Source organism: Vicugna pacos, chromosome 19 (genome assembly GCF_048564905.1).
Source record: "Vicugna pacos chromosome 19, VicPac4, whole genome shotgun sequence".
Lineage (NCBI taxonomy): Eukaryota > Metazoa > Chordata > Mammalia > Artiodactyla > Camelidae > Vicugna > Vicugna pacos.
In genome coordinates, this window is record NC_133005.1 from 26,540,920 (window position 1) to 26,558,510 (window position 17,591).

At 53.2% G+C, this 17,591-nt stretch overlaps 1 protein-coding gene and 1 long non-coding RNA gene across 13 annotated transcripts in view; one reads left to right on the forward strand and one right to left on the reverse strand.

Moving 5' to 3' along the window:
• The window catches only part of CEP250 (centrosomal protein 250), a 46,128-nt gene extending 31,749 nt beyond the window's left edge, over window positions 1-14,379 (forward strand). For all 11 annotated transcript variants that reach the window (XM_072944108.1, XM_072944107.1, XM_072944111.1 and 8 more), the window contains 11 exons: window positions 66-204; window positions 1,122-1,464; window positions 1,990-2,111; window positions 3,108-3,228; window positions 4,222-4,343; window positions 4,826-7,441; window positions 9,987-10,100; window positions 10,283-10,438; window positions 10,717-10,818; window positions 11,798-11,860; window positions 13,239-14,379. In XM_072944108.1, coding sequence (XP_072800209.1) covers window positions 66-204; window positions 1,122-1,464; window positions 1,990-2,111; window positions 3,108-3,228; window positions 4,222-4,343; window positions 4,826-7,441; window positions 9,987-10,100; window positions 10,283-10,438; window positions 10,717-10,818; window positions 11,798-11,860; window positions 13,239-13,502 — 4,162 coding nt within the window. In that variant the 3' untranslated portion in view covers window positions 13,503-14,379. The remainder of the gene's footprint in view (window positions 1-65; window positions 205-1,121; window positions 1,465-1,989; window positions 2,112-3,107; window positions 3,229-4,221; window positions 4,344-4,825; window positions 7,442-9,986; window positions 10,101-10,282; window positions 10,439-10,716; window positions 10,819-11,797; window positions 11,861-13,238) is intronic.
• Window positions 14,380-15,216: 837 nt separating this feature from the next.
• Window positions 15,217-17,404, reverse strand: LOC140687420 (uncharacterized). 2 transcript variants are annotated; one of them, XR_012061702.1, is made up of 3 exons: window positions 16,623-17,404; window positions 16,171-16,332; window positions 15,217-15,720 (listed from the first exon to the last, which is right to left on the reverse strand). It is a non-coding gene; the product is annotated as an uncharacterized lncRNA (long non-coding RNA). The 2 variants fall into 2 exon arrangements; XR_012061701.1 differs by lacking the exon at window positions 15,217-15,720 and having other exon boundaries at window positions 16,112-16,332.
• Window positions 17,405-17,591: the final 187 nt, after the last annotated feature.

Genomic DNA, 17,591 nt, shown 5'->3' on the forward strand with positions numbered 1-17,591 from the left:
CAGATGAGAAGGTAGTTCTTCTTTCCCTGAGAGAATGCATAGCCCTCTGACCTCTCTCTTTTCAGCCTGACACTGTCGCTGGTGGAGAAAGAACAGAGACTCCTTGTTTTACAAGAAGCTGACTCTGTTCGACAACAAGAGCTGAGCTCCCTGCGCCAGGACATGCAGGAGGCCCAGGCAGGGCAGAAAGAGCTCAGTGCCCAGGTATTTCCACTCCACTAGGAGCCCTCTTCCTTGATGGAAGCCTGCTCCTGGATTCGGGGGAGGTGATTGCTCAGTTATGCTGGGACATCAGCTGCCCCAGCAGGAGGAGAAGCCAGGACTGGGCGGGGTGGCACTTGGGAACCTGACCCAGAGTTGAGAATAACCCGGAACATAGTGCCCACAGGGACAGAGCTCATGCAGGCCTGGTTCAAGCACGGCCACTGCCAGGTGTGCCTGGGCTGCTTGGCAGGACTCAGCACGGGGACAAGTATTACTCCACATCATGTAGGCGGCAGTAAGGGAATTTCCAGGGATTCGGTCTGCACACAGCAGAACCCCAGACCTTGTGTACAGAGGAGAATTGAAACCAGGAGGGGAAGAATGAGGGGGTAAGAGCTGGACAGTAGACTTACAGATGAGGACCCAGGTCTGGGTGTTAAACCATCCTGGTGTGACTCCCAACTCTCCTCCTTCCTGGTTGTGTGAACATCACTTTATTCATCCATAAAATAAGGATGATAATTCTTAACCATCAGGAACACAGTAAGCATTCAATAAATGGTGACCATTATTATTGTCTTATTAGGTCATTATTATGGTCTTATTAGGCTCAGTGTCAGGGTTTCAGGCAGAGTTCTAATCATGGCAGGGAGCTGGCAGAGTTGTCAGGGGGACTAGGGCCAGAGCCCATGTGCATAGCCTAGGTCCACGTGTTAGGAGTCAGTAGGTAGGCATGCAGGTCCAACCTAGGGTAACATTCATTCCAGAGATCTCTACCTGCTGGAGAGCTGAGTCTACTGAAATCTTTCCAGCCCCAGTCAAGGTTTGCAATGGGATTGAGTGGGGTGAGGCCTGGGAGGGTCCAAGGAGAGGGTATTCACTTCCTGCTCAGAGTGACCATACTTCCTCCCTGGCAGGTGGACTTACTGAAGCAGGAGGTGAAGGAAAAGGAGGCTGACTTTCTGGCCCAGGAAGCACAGCTGCTGGAGGAGCTCGAGGCATCTCAAGTAACAGAGCAGCAGCTACGGGCTTCCTTGTGGGCCCAGGAAGCCAAGGCAGCCCAACTCCAGCTGCGACTGCGCAGCCTAGAGAGCCAGCTGGAGGCGCTGGCTGCAGAGCAGCAGCCTGGGCACCAGGCCCAGGCCCAGCTGGCCAGCCTCTGTTCTGTCCTGCAGCAGGCCCTGGGGTCTGCTTGTGAGAGCAGGCCAGAGCTGAGTGGCGGGGGAGACTCTGCTCCCTCCCTCTGGGGCCCTGAGCCAGGTGAGGCAGCCACTCAGGAACTTTGGTCAAAGCCAGACCCAGCTCCCAGGGGAGAAGGAGGGGGACTGCAGTTCCTTAGGCAATACTGCATCAAGGCTAAGCTCACAGACTCTGCAGTTAATTCAATCAGAGTTTGAACCCCAGCTCTGCCATTAGCTAGAGGTATGTTCTTGAGCAAGTCACCTCTCCTCTCTGAGCTTGATTTTCTCAACTATAAAATGAGGGTGATAAAAGTACCCACCTCTCAGGATTTTTCTAAGGAGTTGTTGAGAGGATAGACATAAAATCACTCATACAGTTCCTTGCACTTATTAAATGCCTAACAGATGATAGCTGGCATTACCTAGAGCCCATCACGGTGCCTGGCACACAGGTACGCAGACAGTGTACAATGAGTGAACTGCTGAGAAGGGGTTCTTTAAGGAGAGATGGGAAGGGTGGGAAGGCCAAGGCCATGTCTGGGAGGTATGGCTCTTTCTTTTCATAGTGCAGCCAGGTCACTAGGTATTTCCTCATTTTTTTCAGACCAGAATGGAGCCAGGATCCTCTTTAAGAGAGGGCCCCTCCTGACGGCTCTCTCAGCTGAGGCAGTGGCATCTGCCCTCCACAAGCTTCACCAAGACCTGCGGAAGACTCAACAGGCCCGGGTACGTGTCTCTGCTCTCCCTCCTTGAACTCTTCACTTTCCCCGAGAGAGGCTTGTGAAGCAGTTTGACCTGTTTTATTCCTGACATCAAGTTGGGATGAGTTCCACCTCTGTCACTTACTACTTGGCAACCACGGATAAAGAATCTGGTTTCCTAGGTCTTGGTTTCGCTCATAAAGTAGGCAAATCATGACTGCCTCACAGGGCTGTGAAGATTAAATGAGTGAGGGTCTTAAGTGAGCCCTGTAAACCATGACACCCTGTACAGGTGTATGGTATTGTTTTGCATCATTTTCCTCTCAGCCGTGAATTATTCTTGGTGCCAAGACCTCCAAGAAAAAAACAACAAATTGGGGATCACTGAGGTTACCATTTATAAGAACATTCTAGGCCCAAGACTGAACTAAGTGTCCAGCAAATTCCACCTCACGGTGAACCTATAAATCAGTAGAAACTGAGCACCACCTGTATGCCAGCCCCTCTGAGCTAGGGAGGCAAAAGGGAGAAAGAGCTGCTGTCTGTCCTTAAGAAGGCTCGTGACATGGCTGAGCAACCAAACTGCATCCTAAAATAAATCAGAACTGATAGAATGAATTGGCTCAATAACAGGTGCAAATCATGGTAACAGGAGGAAGGGACAATGCATTTTGACTTGGGGAGGGTCAGAAGGGAGGAAGCAGTGACCTTTGAACTAAGGTTTAAAGTAAGAGTTGAGGGAGAGGAGAGGCAGCCCTGGGCTGAGACTTCAGCAGGAAGTCCATCTCAAAAGACAGGCGGGTCAGAAGGGGAACCTAGGCTCCAGTTACTTGGAGCAGAGCCTGTCATCACTTCCAGGAGCCAAATACACATGAGTTCGGAGGTAAATAATCCAGCAATCTGGGGGTAGGTCCACAATGGCAGAGCCCGACAGAGGTACTGAGAGGGAGGAGAGGGCTCGGGCCCTGGACCTAGGTAGCTTTGTGGAAGATAAGGAACTTGAATTCCACTCCTTTCCCAGGATGATCTGAGGGATCAGGCCCAGAAGCTGGAACAGCGTCTCACTGATACAGAGGCTGAGAAGAGCCAGGTCCACACAGAGTTGCAGGCTCTGCAGAGACAGCTTTCCCAGAACCAGGAAGGTGAGAAGCTCAGGACAAGATGGGGATTTGTGGGGAGGAGAGAGGAAAGGCAGGAAGCCCAGAAGGGCAGGATCAGGCCTAGCAGCCACTCTTTACTGCTTACCCACAACTGTGAGACGATACCCAGAGGCATCTTTAGAGGGGCGTTGACCCCAATAAACTATTTTTCTGCTTTCCTTGGCCTTTGAGGGCCATCCTGGATGAAGGGATTAGGAGGAACAGATTTGATGAACTGAGGGAAGTCGCTAGCTAGGCCTTCGTTTTTTTTGTTGTTGTTGTTTTCTGTCTACAGATTAAAAAACTGGCATCCTAAGGCCAGGCTTATGAGAACACTATGAAACTTCTGTATCTTTTATTATTTATCAACATTATTTTGTCATCCCCAACTGTGTTCTCAAAATGATTGACCTTTCACAGCAGAAGGATTATGAGCTCGTTTGAAAGATGGGAAGGAGGAGGAATCTGCCAGCCATGGGCTAGAAAGGGTGGTGACTATTTGGAAAGGAAAGGAGAAGGGAGGGTCTTTAGGGTCAAGGCTCTACTACAGAGAAGAGGACAACTTGGGGAGTGGGTCTGGGTCTTGAAAGTATCCAAAAGCGCTGCCTGAGAGCCACACACATAAAGCTGCAGAAATGGAGGGCACCCAGCCAACCTTGGTCTCTAGGAACCTCTGCAAAATCATAGAATTGGGGCCTGGCAAGGACCTCCGATGCCATCGCTCTCAGCCCTGTTTGGAATCCAGGGTTGAGCATAATGAGGAAGTGTTGGGCTGGAGCTGGGCAGCAGATACATGTGTTTGGAAGAAGCAGGGAGCCTAGACAAACAGGAGCAGCTGGCAGATGGGTGATGTCTCTGTGAAACTAGATGTAATCCTCTCCTTCTTGGCCTTTTCCCCCTTTGACTCTGTTCCCCATCTTGCATCTGCCTCTACATCCCTCCTTTCCTCCACCCCCAATCATGGGCCTTGCTCTGCTACCTCTCTTCTTCCCAAAGAGAAATCCAAGTGGGAAGTAAAACAGAACTCCCTAGAGTCTGAGCTGATGGAACTGCGTGAAACTGTGGCATCCTTACAGAGTCGCCTACAGCAAGCAGAGCTGCAGGGAATAGAAGCCCAGGTAAGGTGGTACTTGTTTAGGGGACGAGGTTGCTTCAGGAAGTGTCTCAGGGCCCAGGCTCTAGCTCCTAGGCCCGGGTTGGCCCATGCTCATACTCCATCCATAGGTAGTGCCCAACTTTCTTCAGCAAGTGTCTCAGTTTCTCTGGCTCTCTCCACGTCCCAGAGGGCCATTATTAAGGCCTCAGTGAATCCTCCTTCAATTACTTTTTTCTGAATTGAGGTTGAGATTTTTGTCCCTTACCCTGAAGGACTAGAGTCTAGGATGGCTCGTTTGCACCAGGCCTTCCCTTCTGAGCACAGCAGAGCCTAGGTTGTGGTAGGCGTGTTCTTTTATAGTATCAGGCTAGGTGGAATGCTCAGTTCCTTTTGCCCAAATCTTTTACAGCACTGGTGCCACAGAGGAAGGAGAGGAAGGGCCTGTGCTGGAGTGACAGATTCAGGAAAGTGTCGTCTAAGGTGGTTTTGCATCTTGTTTTCCAGAATGAGCGAGAGTTACTGCAGGCAGCCAAGGAGAGCCTGACTGCCCAGGTGGAACATCTCCAAGCATCTGTTGCAGAAGCCAGGGCACAAGCGAGTGCCACCAGGATCCTGGAGGAAGACCTGAGGATTGCACGCTCAGCCCTGAAACTGAAAAACGAGGAGGTGGAGAGTGAGCGCGAGCGAGCCCAAGCCTTGCAGGAGCAGGGCGAGCTGAGGGTGGCTCAGGGGAAGGCTCTGCAGGAGAATTTGGCTCTCTTGGCCCAGACCTTGTCTGAAAGAGAACAGGAGGTGGAGACTCTACAGGGGAAAATCCAGGAAGTGGAGAAGCAGCGGGAAATGCAAAAGGCTGCTTTGGAAGTGCTGTCTCTAGACCTAAAGAAGAGGAACCAAGAGGTGGATCTGCAGCAAGAACAGATTCAGGAACTGGAGGAGTGTAGGTCGGTTTTAGAGCATCTCCCCTTGGCCGTTCAGGAGCGAGAGCAGAAGCTGACTCTGCAGAGGGAGCAGATCAAAGAGCTCGAGAAGGATCAAGAGACACAGAGGAACATCTTAGAGCATCAGCTTCTAGAACTTGAGAAGAAGGCCCAAATGATTGAGTCCCAGAAGGAACAGATTCAGGATCTGAAGAAGCAGCTGGTTACCCTAGAATGCCTGGCCCTGGAACTAGAGGAAAACCATCACAAAATGGAGTGCCAGCAGAAGACGATTGAAGAGCTGGAGGGCCAGAGGGAAATGCAGAGGGTGGCTCTGACCCACCTTACGCTGGACCTGGAGGAAAGGAGCCAGGAGCTGCAGGTGCAGGGCAGCCAGATCCATGAGCTGGAGAGCCACAGCACCCTCCTGGCAAGAGAGCTCCAGGAGAAGGACCAGGAGGTGACATCCCAGCGAGACCAGATCGAGGAGCTGCAGAGGCAGAAAGAGAGTCTGACTCAGGACCTTGAGAGGAGGGATCAGGAGATGGTGCTGCTGAAGGAGAGGATCCAGGTCCTAGAAGATCAGAGGACCCTGCAGACCAAGATCCTAGAGGAGGATCTGGAACAGATCAAGCTGGCCTTGAGAGAGCGAGGCCGGGAGCTGGCCTCTCAGAAGCAGCTGATGCAGGAGAGGGCAGAGGAGGGGAAGGGCCAGAGTAAAGCTCAGCGTGGGAGCCTGGAGCACATGAAGCTGATCTTGCGTGATAAGGAGAAGGAGGTGGAGTGCCAGCAGGAGCATATCCAGGAGCTTCAGGAGCACAGGGACCAGCTGGAGCAGCAGCTCCAGGGCCTACACAGGAAGGTGGGTGAGACCAGCCTACTCCTGACCCAGCGGGAGCAGGAGATCGAGGTCCTGCAGCGGCACCTGCAAGAAGCCAGGGAACAGGGGGAGCTGAAAGAGCAGTCACTTCAGGGTCAGCTGGAAGAGGCCCAGAGGGCCCTGGCCCAGAGGGCCCAGCAGCTCGAGGCTCTTCAGCAGCAGCAGCAGCAGGCCCAGGGGCAGGAGGAGACGGTGAAGGAAAAGGCAGGTGCACTGCAGAGAGCTCTGGAGCAGGCCCAGGCGGCACTGCAAGAGCAGCAGGCAGAGTTTGAGGACCACAAGGAACATGCACGAAGGCTCCAGGAGGAGCTGGCTATGGAGGGGCAGCGGGTACAGGCCCTGGAGGAGGTGTTGGGTGACCTAAGGGCTGAGTCTCGGGAGCAGGAGAAGGCTCTGCTGGCCCTCCAGCAGCAGTGTGCTGAGCAGGCCCAGGAGCACGAGGCAGAGGCCAGGGCCCTGCAGGACAGCTGGCTGCAAGCAGAGGCAGTGCTCAAGGAACGGGACCAGGAGCTGGAGGCCCTGCGGGCAGATGGCCAGTCCGCGCAGCATCGGGAGGAGGCTGCGCGGGGCCAGGCTGAGGCTCTGCAGGAGGCCCTCAGCAAGGCTCAGGCTGCCCTGCAGGAGAAAGAGCAGCATCTCCTTGGGCAGGCGGAACTGAGCCGCAACCTGGAGGCCAGCACAGCCACCTTGCAGGCTGCCCTGGACTCCTGCCAGGCACAAGCCCGGCAGCTGAAGGAGGCCCTGAGGAAGCAGGAAGGTGAGATCCAGGACCGGGACCTTCGACACCAGGAGACTGTGCAGCAGCTCCAGCAGGCACTTGTCCAGAGGGATGAAGAGCTGAGACGTCAGAGGAAGCAGGGGCAGCTGCTGGAGAAGTCTCTGGCCCAGAGGGGCCAAGAGGATGTGACCCCAGAGAAGCAGGAGCCATGGCACAAGAGAGAAGAGGAAGAGCTGAGGGACCTTCGTGAGAGCCTGAGGAAGCTCCAGCAGACTCTAGCCCAAAAGGAGGAGGAGATCTTGGAGCTGAGGGAGGTCCAGCAAAGGAAGAGTCTGGAGGACTCGCCCCACAGCCACAAAGCCTCCTCAGCGGAGGAGCCATCTACAACAGTTGATTCCTCAGGGCCCAGGCTGCAGCGGGAGCTGGAGCGTCTCGAGGCAGCCCTGAGACAGACGGAGGCCAGGGAGATCGAGTGGAGGGAGAAAGCCCAGGACCTGGCGCTGTCCTTGGCCCAGAGCAAGGCCAGTGTCAGCAGCCTGCAGGAGGTAGCCCTGTGCCTGCAAGCCTCTGTCCTGGAGCGGGACTCGGAAAAGCAGAGGTTGCGGGTGAGTCACTCTGCGGGTAGTGCGGGGGTAGAGCCTGGTCTGCCTGGGCTTGTGGCTGTCTACACCTCAGGGTGTGAGAAAGCTGAGGTCATGAGCACCTCAACATAGTGGGACCCAGGTTACTGGGCAAGTGTAGAGGGGTTCGAACAGAGTAAGACACCCACAGTCTTGGTCCTCATGGAGCTCACAGTCTCGTGGAAAAGCACTTACAATGCAGTGCCTAGTTACTATTGGTGCTGAATAGGGGAAGTTTAGTGTGCTCTGAGCATACTAGAGGGACACCTGACCTTTCCTGGGGGTGGGTCCCAAGAGGCTTCTGGTAAAAGTGGTGTTTGAGATTAGATCTGGAGGGACCAGTAAGGAAGTAGCCAAGCACATGTGAGGGAGGAGAAAGAGGAAAAGGAAGGAGAGAGCATGGAGTATCTGTGAGGGAATTCAGGCTGCTTGGGACATAGGGTGGGGCATTGGCAAGAGAAGAGAGGACAGCAAGGGGCCCATCATTTAGGGCTTGTCAGCTTGCTAAGGAGCTGGTTGAGTAGTGGGAAGTGGATGAAGGATTTGGGGCAGGGGAGTGACACAGTCAGATATATATAATTCAGAAAGGTCACTCAGGCTGCTGTGTGGAATAGCTGTAGATCTGGGGAGACCAACTAGGAGGCTGTAATGGAATTCAGTGAGGAGATGGTGACCTGAGATAGGAAATGTGAGTGGAGACATATGAGTGGACCTAGAGGTTCATAGACTTCTGGAAGTTGATTGGCTAAGAGGTGAAGGGAGTAAAGAAAAGATAGAAATCAAAGACAACACCCAGGTTTCTGCTCAGTGGGATAAAGGCAGGTTTGGCCAGAGGAGCAGAATGGTGAATTCATTTTGGAAATGGAATGAGGCACCTGTAGGACATGCAAGGGGCCCTGTCCAGTGGGCAGGTCTGCAAAGCGATCTGAAGTTAAAGGATAACATTGGGGCTAGAGTTAGAGACTTTGGAGTTATTAGTAGTTAGGAAAAGTGGGCTCCTCCAGATAGAATGTTGATTGACAAAGGAAGTGGACATTAGGGTGTAACATTTAACCTTAGGTCGGGGCCATGTCTTGGTTATCTGTACACCCAGCACTGAGCACAAGGTCAGCACACAGTGGACAATCAGGAAAGCTGGGTTGACTATAGGACAAAGAGGGACATTGTCTCTTTTGCCAAGAGGAACCCAACTGATTTTTCCTGGGAAGTTGACTCTATTCTGGCCTCTTGACCCGGGCCGAGCCCCAGAGAACCACTTCCCTCATCTCAGACACACAGCCCTGCAGGGACTTGCCTTCTGGGAAGCCCAAAAGCTCTGCTCTGGGTCAAAGGCAATATGCTGAGAAGGGGTTACATTTATGAACTTTGGAGCCAAGTTCTTGGATTTGAAATACAGTTTTGCAGTTTATTAGCTGTGTGACCGGAGGTAAGTGCCTTTACTTCTCTGACTCTTGGTTTTCTCATTGATAAATACAGAGTGATAGTACCAGCCCCATAGAGCCATTTTGAGTACAAAAGGAGATAATATGAGTAAAATGCACAGGAAAAAGGCATTCAATATGTGGAACCCTTTTCCTGTTTCCAGGCCTGTTCGTACAGGCACAGAAAAAGTCAGATACATAGCTGGGCGGGAGCTTCCTGCCCACACTTCTGGGTTACTGAGCAGTATTTACTCAGTAATGTAGCTCAGGGCAGGGTTCCCCTCTTCCCAAAACACTCAAGGACATCTTTCAGAAACAGCCCTTCATCATAGTGGCATCATTTTTTATTTTAATGCTAGGTACTGTTACTCTTGCTTTCCTCCACAACAACCCCAAGAAATAGGAATCATTATCTTCATTTTATAGTTGAGGAACAGCAGATAAGAGAGGTTAAGTGACTTGTCCTAGGTCACCCAGCTAATAAAGGGCAGAACTAGGACTAGATCTCAGCAGGCTGATTCTGGAGTGTGGCCTCGTACTGCTGAGCGCCTCTCCCAGACGGCCTCCACCCACACGTGTACCGTCCGTTCCTCTTCTCTGTCTCTCATGTGACCACTGCCATTTATGAACCAGAGGGCACCTAGAAACTATCCAGCACTAGTTTCCCCGTTTCTCTAAAGGGGACTTGATCTGTGCTCCATGTAGTCATTTTACAAATGAGGCGGTTAGGATTTGGAGAGAGCTCGTATCTTGACCAAAGTATCAAAGCCAGTAAGTGGTGACATAGTAACTGGCTCTATGTGACTCCTGAGTCCATGCTCTTTCCACAATACCTACTGCTCCAAGTTGTCGCTTAGCTTACAGGAGATCTAAAATGAGACAGGTTTTAGTCCTAGCCCACCACGTGTGCTTAGGAAGATCCCTCTCTGCTCCTTTGTTTTATCTATCTGTGACAATGAAGGTTCTGCACTGGAATAGCTCAGAGTTGCCAGGAAAAATAAAACAACCTGATGAGACCATCAGACTGTTTATTTCTGAGGATGGAAGGTGGAGTGGGTCTGGATATGCGGTTGTCATGGTGTGACTTTGCTGTACACTTTGATACCCAGGATGAGTTGGAGTTCACCAGACAGGCTCTGGAGAAGGAGCGACTCCCCAGCCCAGGCCCAACCAGCAGAGCAGAATGGGAGCCCAGAGAAGAGCCAGGCGTACAGCCGGGAGAGGTGAGCTGGGGGCCTGGTGGGAAAAGATGGCCCAGGAGGGAGATCCTGTCCAGGGGCTTGTCCCCCTTCCCCTGAGAATTGGGTCCCTGAAGCCTAGACCTGCCAGATTAGTCCTTTGCCCTCTCTCTGTTCCCACCTGTCTTAGGGGCTGTCCAGGTGAGATTGACAGGTCTCTCCCACAGGTCTCCGGAGTAAAGACTGAGCCTAGTCCTGAGATGGAGGAGAAGCAGCTATGGGGACAGAGGCTTGAACACCTGCAGGAAGCAGTGGCGCGGCTGGAGATTGACCGGAGCCGGCTGCAGCACCACAACATCCAGCTGCGGACCACCCTGGAGCAGGTCGGTAACTCCTGTCCTCCTGTCCTGAGCTCCCTCTTTGGGTCTGGTGGGTGTGCATATCCGCTTCCAAGGCCTGAGTGGCTGGCCCTGCCTCCTCTGCCCTAGCAGCCTTCTTTGCCCTCAGGGCTGCCCCTGCACGTGCTCTCCTCAGCCCATGTGTTGACTGTTGGCCCTTCCCATTCACACCCGCACTCACGCTGGTCTTCTCTCAAAAAAGGCGGCTCTGCTCCAGCCCGGCAGCCAAGCCAAGCCCTGATTTCTCACTCATGTTTTGGCAGGTGGAGCGAGAGCGGAGGAAACTGAAGAGGGATTCCATGCGTGCATCGCGAACGAGGGTCCCTGAGAGCAATGAAGCCACGGCGCCATCACCCACACAGCAGGTTTATATGTTTCACCGACTGCAGCCTCAGGGGAGCCTAAACCCAGCTACTAGAAATGGCCTGTGCAGTGCATATCCCAGGCTACCCTTGCCAGGGGAGAAGCCACTTCAGCTAGTCCACGGAGCCCCTCCTGGCCAGGTTCTGCCCCACCCAGCTCTGCTCAGTCTGTCCCTGACCCAGGAAGGAGGCCCAACTTCAGTGGGTAGGGATGGATCCAAGGCTGGCAGCCCTGCATCCTGAGGAACCGTTCACTGACGTCCAGTCTACCTGCCCCCAGACCAGTGCTTCAGACTCCCTGGAGCAGGGCTCATGGGGCTTCTGGTCACCTGCGCATGGTGTTGAGTGGTGTTTGCCAGACCTCAGTGTGCCTAAGAGCTTGATAGCAGCTTTGTGGACCTCTTAGACTTCCTTGCCCCTTGCAGTACTGAATTTACAAGATATGGGTCCGTAGTATTTCCTAGGCCCAGAGTCCTTTTTTGGGGTAAGGGTTTGGGGGAAGACTCCCCAAACCAACACTCTTTAAGCTGTTACGCCCATCACTAGACAGCCCTGGGGCCTGGCAGGAAGAGACTGTTTCTGGTGGCTGACCATCTCCCAGCTCCCATCCCCCTTCGTTTAAGGAAAGCTTCCCGAGGGCAGGCCCCTTGTCTTCCTTCCTCTCTGCATCGTTAGCTCACACCCAGGGCTAGCACGAAGCAGGTATGTGGTGTACTTTAAATGAAGAGGTGCCTCAAAGAAGCCAGTGCCAGCCAAGCTTTGGGACTTTCAGTGTCAGGTCTCCACAGGCATTGCCCAGTGGGATGGTTTGGTCCCTCTGGGGAGTCTCCTTGCCCCAGGGCCGTGGTGCCCCATAGAGTTCAATCTGGATTTAGGTAGTTCTGGCCCACAGCCCTTGCCCTGGTCCCCAGGATTGTGAGGAGCCCTGCACAAACCTCAGTGGAAGGCCTGTTCCAATAGGAATGGTATTTGTCTCCCACAGGATGGAAGAGGAGGGCAGAAGTGTTCCTCAGATGCCAAGCAGGTGGTTGAACTGCAGAAGGAGGTATGTTCTGGAAGGATCTACTTTCTAAGCCCCTTTCCCCTCCCGTGTCCTCAGGCAGCAAGGCTTTGGTATCTGCTATGTGCTTGGCCCTTTGTGTACCCCTAGCAGGGAGATGGGAAATAGTTCCTGCCCCAGAGAACTTCAGCCCACGTGGGAGGCAAGAAGAACCCAGTCCCAGCTCAGCCTCCCATATTGAGTGGACTTAACCTCCCATGTGCTTAGGGTGGGAGTGGGGAAGAAAGCACGTACCAGGCCCCAGACCTCTGGGTTCCTACTTAGGAAGAGAAAGGAAAAGGAACAGGGCTGAGGGGCAAACAGAAGATTCTAGGAAGATAGACAAACAAGCAAAAGCATCCTGACCTCTTCTGCCCTCACATGCACCCTTGCAGGCAGGTGCCGTCACTCCAGGCAGAGAAAGCTGGCACCAGCCCCAGGGATTCACACCCCAGAGCTCAGGTCAAGCTCAAGGAAACTGCATAAAGTGCCTTCTTGCCTAAGGGTCAGGCCTCATATAAAGGTTCACCCTATCTTTAAGGGCCCAGGAGTAATTAGAACTGTGGAAATTTTATTTCTGAACCTGTTTCAGAAATCAATAGTCACGACTGGCAGGGCCTAACTATATAGCTAGACCTAAGCCATTACTTTGAATTCTTTTAAGTTCATACAGAGCAATTGCTGAGACCAGGCCTGGACTAGGGTGAGGCAAGAGAGGCAGCGTGGGTGTAGGATTTAAGGAGGCCCTCACAACTGACCTGAAGTGCCTCCTTAAACTTTGCACCCTAGGGGCCTCTCTTGCCTCACCCTAGTCCTGGACCTGCCCTGAGCTCCCAGTAACTTCTCCTCCTGGCAGCCTCGGCATACCCATCTGAGAAATGGAAGGAGCTATCAATGATTTTCAGTCCAGGCTGCACGTTAGAACCCCCTCAGAAACTTTTGAGAAAATGCAGATTTTCAGACCTCAGCTCAGTCTAATTAGGTCAGAATATTTCTTAAAAGCTTCCAGAAGGGGCACTTCTGCAGTGATTAAAATATTCTGTATCTTGATTGAAATGGTGATTACACATGGTGTATTACACATTATCAAATTCATCAAGATGTACACTTACAATCTGTGCGTTTTATTACATGTAAATTACCCCTCCAAAAAGTCGGTGAATAGTTTTGTTGTTGTTTTTAAGCTCCCTCTTTGAGCCTCCTGTGCAGCCAGGGTTGACAATCACTGGATTCTGATTTCCAGGGGCCCCTGCCCCTAACGTTGTAAAGCCTGAGATTCATGGCTGTGGTGGAGTTGATTCAACTCCTGGTCTGACAAGAGCCACAGGGGCAGAGCGGGCAGGGTTGGGGCAACTTCAAGGCCCTCAACTACTCTCTCCCCCAGGTTGCTGTCCTGCGAGCCCAGCTGGCCTTGGAGCGGAAGCAGAAGCAGGACTATATCGCCCGCTCGGTACAGACGAGCCGTGAGCTGGCAGGCCTGCACCACAGCCTTTCTCACTCCCTTCTTGCCGTCGCCCAGACCCCTGAGGCCACTGTCCTGGAGGCCGAGACCCGCAAGCTGGATGAGTCCCTGACTCAAAGTCTGACATCCCCAGGGCCAGTCCTGCTGGGCCCCAGCCCCAGCGCTGCTCAAGCTGCCTCCAGATAGCAGCCACTGCCAGGGCAGGACATGGGACAGCCTGGGAGCACACAGACAGACAGATGTCTGTAGAGCGGGTCATGGCCCCCCACACAGCTGCAGGTTTGCCAAAGAAAGTTCTGGCTCCATTGCCCAACCTGGAGCCCCGGGTCAGATGGCATTCCAGGACGGGGGAGGAAACCGCAAGTCTGCAGGAAGGCCCCAACTCCCAGGGAATGAGGCAAACCCCACTTGCTGCTGGCCTGAGGTCGCCCAGGGGGGCCTTGCCCTGGCCAGGCAGCGTCTGCTGCCTCTCATCTAGAACCCGTTATCCCAGCACTTCGCCCTCTGTCACCTTCCTCTTCAGCAATAAACCCTGAGTCTACGTTTGTTCTCCACTGTGTAGCTGAGCAGCGGCAGCACATCAAAGGCATCTGTCAAGGAAGACTGCTGAAGATTCCCGCCAGGTGGCATGAATTTAGCATCTGCCTGCATTCTGACAGAGGAGGGTCACAGAAGGCACACAAGACAAAGGCCCTTCCACAGGAAGCTTGAGTCCAATTGACAAGAACAGACATGCTCATTGATGAGTCAGAGACAGCTCTGTGTGCCAACTAGAAACGCTGCAGAGATTCCAGGGACCGAGGAAGGAAGACACCCACTGGCCCTTGAAGGACGGGGAGGAGTTGGGAGGGGTTGCTAAGCATACTGGTGAGAAGACTGGTCTGCCTGTGTGTTCAGACTGAGGTTGGACGGGGAGAGAGGGAGATCATGGAGGGCCTTGGGATCTAGACTTGAACTCATGGATAATGAGGAGCCATCATATGTTCTTGACTTAAAACATGTTCTGGGGCTCCAAAAACACCAAGTTGAACCTTTGGCTAAAGTCAGTCTCTTGAGTTCAGAAGCTCTGTCTGGCTTCATTCCCCTTCTGCTTGGGGTTAATGCCCTTGGGGTGTCCCTTCCTGGGCATATCAGCTGGAACTGACTCTGGTCCCCTAAGTCCAGCCATGTGTCAAGGCAGTAAGGAGAATGGACTATGGCAGGACTCGTCACTTATGGCCTGGCCCTTGGTGGACGTGGTTCACAAGCTTCAGACCTATTGCTGGCAACTTCCTCAAAGCCTAAGAGACAACAGTTTTCTTTGAAGGAGCAGGGCATGAACTTCCTCTGGCCCTCTAACCACAATCTGGAATTCCTTTTAGTAAGCCTGGGGATGGAGCTGTGGCCCAGCTAAGAATGAGGGGGTTTGAGAGCAGCACCACAGTCCCCCAGGCCTGCTTCCCCGGGGCTCAGGCCCCATAGTATCCCATCGCACCACACAGTGGGAAAGGGGCTCCGTCCACAACTGCTCGAGCTTTGTTCCCAAAACCCACGTAGGACTCGGCACAGATGCTTTGTAAAAAGTTACAGTGGAAAACCCTCTGGAGCTAAATCTGGGGCCCAGAGGTGCTGGCCAGTCCCTGCCTCTAGTCGGATTCCCTGTGGCTCAGAATCCTTTCCTGGCCTTTTCTATGTAAGAGTTCTCAGGGATAAACAAGGTATCCCTGAGTTTCTTACTTTTTCTGGTTCTCTAGCTTAGAGGCTGACAGAGGGACCTTGTTTTTTACCTTGGAGTTTCTTCTCAGTACCATTATCTGTAGGTCCTAAGCCAAGGCCGTAAGCCCCACATACCTTCTGGGAGCAAGGGCGAGAGCTTCCAGCAGATGAAAGGCATTTTGGAGGCAGCCAAGCAAGGTCTTCATTCAGTAATAAAACTAATCTATATTTGCTCCTCCTCCCCCATCCAACCCTCAAAAGCCCCTCACCCTGACTTGAGACCCCAGGCTAGGGTCTCCCCTCCCCACCAGATATTCAGCTCAAGATTGACTTCAGTTCAAGTGTAGACCACAGTCTTGCTCTCACTCTCTAGCTTGTGGATGATTTTCTGCTCGAACTGCCTAACATACACTTTCTTCGACCAAGAGTAAGCTCATCTGTACAGAGGGTCCCACCAGTAATGGAGCCAGTTGCTCCTCTTGAATCAGCTCTCTCACCAAAGGGAGAGACCTGAATGGGAGAAGTGGGAAGGAAAGAATATGGATCTCCCAGGCAGGACCCGACCTTGCCTCAGGGCATCAGGCCAGAGATTCCTTTCCTTCTCCTTGCCGCATGCAACAGGCCATACCCAGAGCAGTGAATCCAGCAGATGAGAACTGCGCCAGTCCTCATGGATGCCCTTGTGGATGGTGTGATTGATCTCCAGAACCTGGGGGAAAGGTCAGAGCTGAGCACGGAGGTCTCCATCCACATTCCCTCCACCCTGCCCCAGCCTTCTCTTTGATAGAGGTTAGTACAGGCCCCGAAGTCCCAAGAGCAGAGTCACAGTCCAGGCAGTGTTCCTGTTCCTGGGCAGCACTGGGTCTGGTCAGTGTGGCACCCTGTTCTCAACAGCCTCCATGCTTTGCTTGATAGAGCAACAGTTACATCGCAACCTAATTACCTTTGCTCATTTGCCTCCCCACTCGAGACTCGCAGCAGCTTGAAGGCAGAAAAGCTGCCTGGCCCAAAGTAGAGAAGGAAAAGCTGGTGGTATGTGTTGGGGGTGAGGGCAGTGGGGAGGGTACAATCAGACTGCAGAGAGAGGGCAAGAGCAACACTTAGACCAAGAAGTGAGAGCTGTCTACTCCAGCCTGGGGCCTCCACCAGTCACACTGACCGAGGAAAGATGCCCTTTTCCGGCTTGACTCAGGACCACTGCAGCCCACGTTAGATCCGGAGACTTCAGCAGCAGGAGAATGTGGGTGTTCTTGCTAGGTCGTGGGCATTCTCAGGTGCTTTATGTGCAGGGAAGTTCCATTGCCCACATTGTTCTTAGAGCCTAGAAGTGCAGAGATAGGAAAGGGAGTCAGGAAGGCATTCGGGCTCAGCCTCGCAGAGGTCACCACCCTCACCCTCCTGCCCTCCCAGAACGCAGTGTGGAGCTGGTCAATGGTTATCCTGTATTCTGAAGACTTCCCATTCCCGAGTTCTCCACTGAACAGCACAGGATTGGGATGGACTCAAGGTATCGCTGTGGCCTGGGTATCAGCTGGAATAGCTCCTTGGCCAGCTGGAATTGGGTTAGTTTTCCTAGCATTTGTGCCTATGGAGAAGAGACAGACCGCTTACCACTTCACCCCATGTTCTAGCACAGAGAGGAGGCTGGGCCCTATTGATGTAGAGAAAGGGTCCAGGGAGAGGATACAGCCCAGACCCCAGGGCCTCTGGAGACAGGGTGGTCCCCAACTCCATCTGGGTCTTCAGGGCCCCTCTGAAGCTCCAGGCAAAGCAGGCAGACACCCTGCTGGTGGAAGCAGGCTATGCAGATCTGGTACCGTGTGAGCAGCCTCAGAGCATCTGCAGATTTGGGGCCAGCAGCCAAACTTCCAGAAGCACCTGTGGAGGTGGGGATACTTCATCCACAAAAGCAGCAAGGCAACTCCCAGCCTAAGACTGCACGCAGGCTTCATCTCAGCCCATGGTGCTTCGGCAGCTAGTCTGTTTAGTTGTTTGGTCTTAGGACAGATGACACCTCTAGCTGTTTCTCTCACAATACCTCGCCTCCTACCTCCTGTCCCGCTACCCCTGCTCACTCCCAGGGCTGAGGAAGGAAGTAGCTGAGCTCTATGAAAACGCTAGGTCCTGAAGAGCCAGGGAAACGGTGAGGCGAGGCAGGGAGGAGGAAGGAGCAGGCACTCCGAGCAGTGAGATCCCTCTCTTCGATCCTGGGGCAGGGCGGGGGGCCATGCAGGCTTATTCTCCCTGCTCACCACACTTAGAAAGTAGGCAGGGGAGAAGGATGGACAAGAACAAGGGGTCTCAAGGCCCTGGGACCCTGCAGTTTATTCCTCTGCCCTCCCGGGACCAGAGTTTGTCTAGACCCTGATGGAGATGAAGGTGAGGAATGAGGCTTCTCCAGAGAAGAAAGGACTGTGTTCCCTGGTCCCACCCATCTTACCCGACTCACTTACATCAGTGTTCTGTCACAGAGTGGACATTATGACCTCTTTTTCCCTAGTCCTTGGTTATTAATGACACCAACTCTTCATATGCCTTCATAAGGCCTGAAGCTTGGCACAAGTGAGAGGGCTTGGAGGT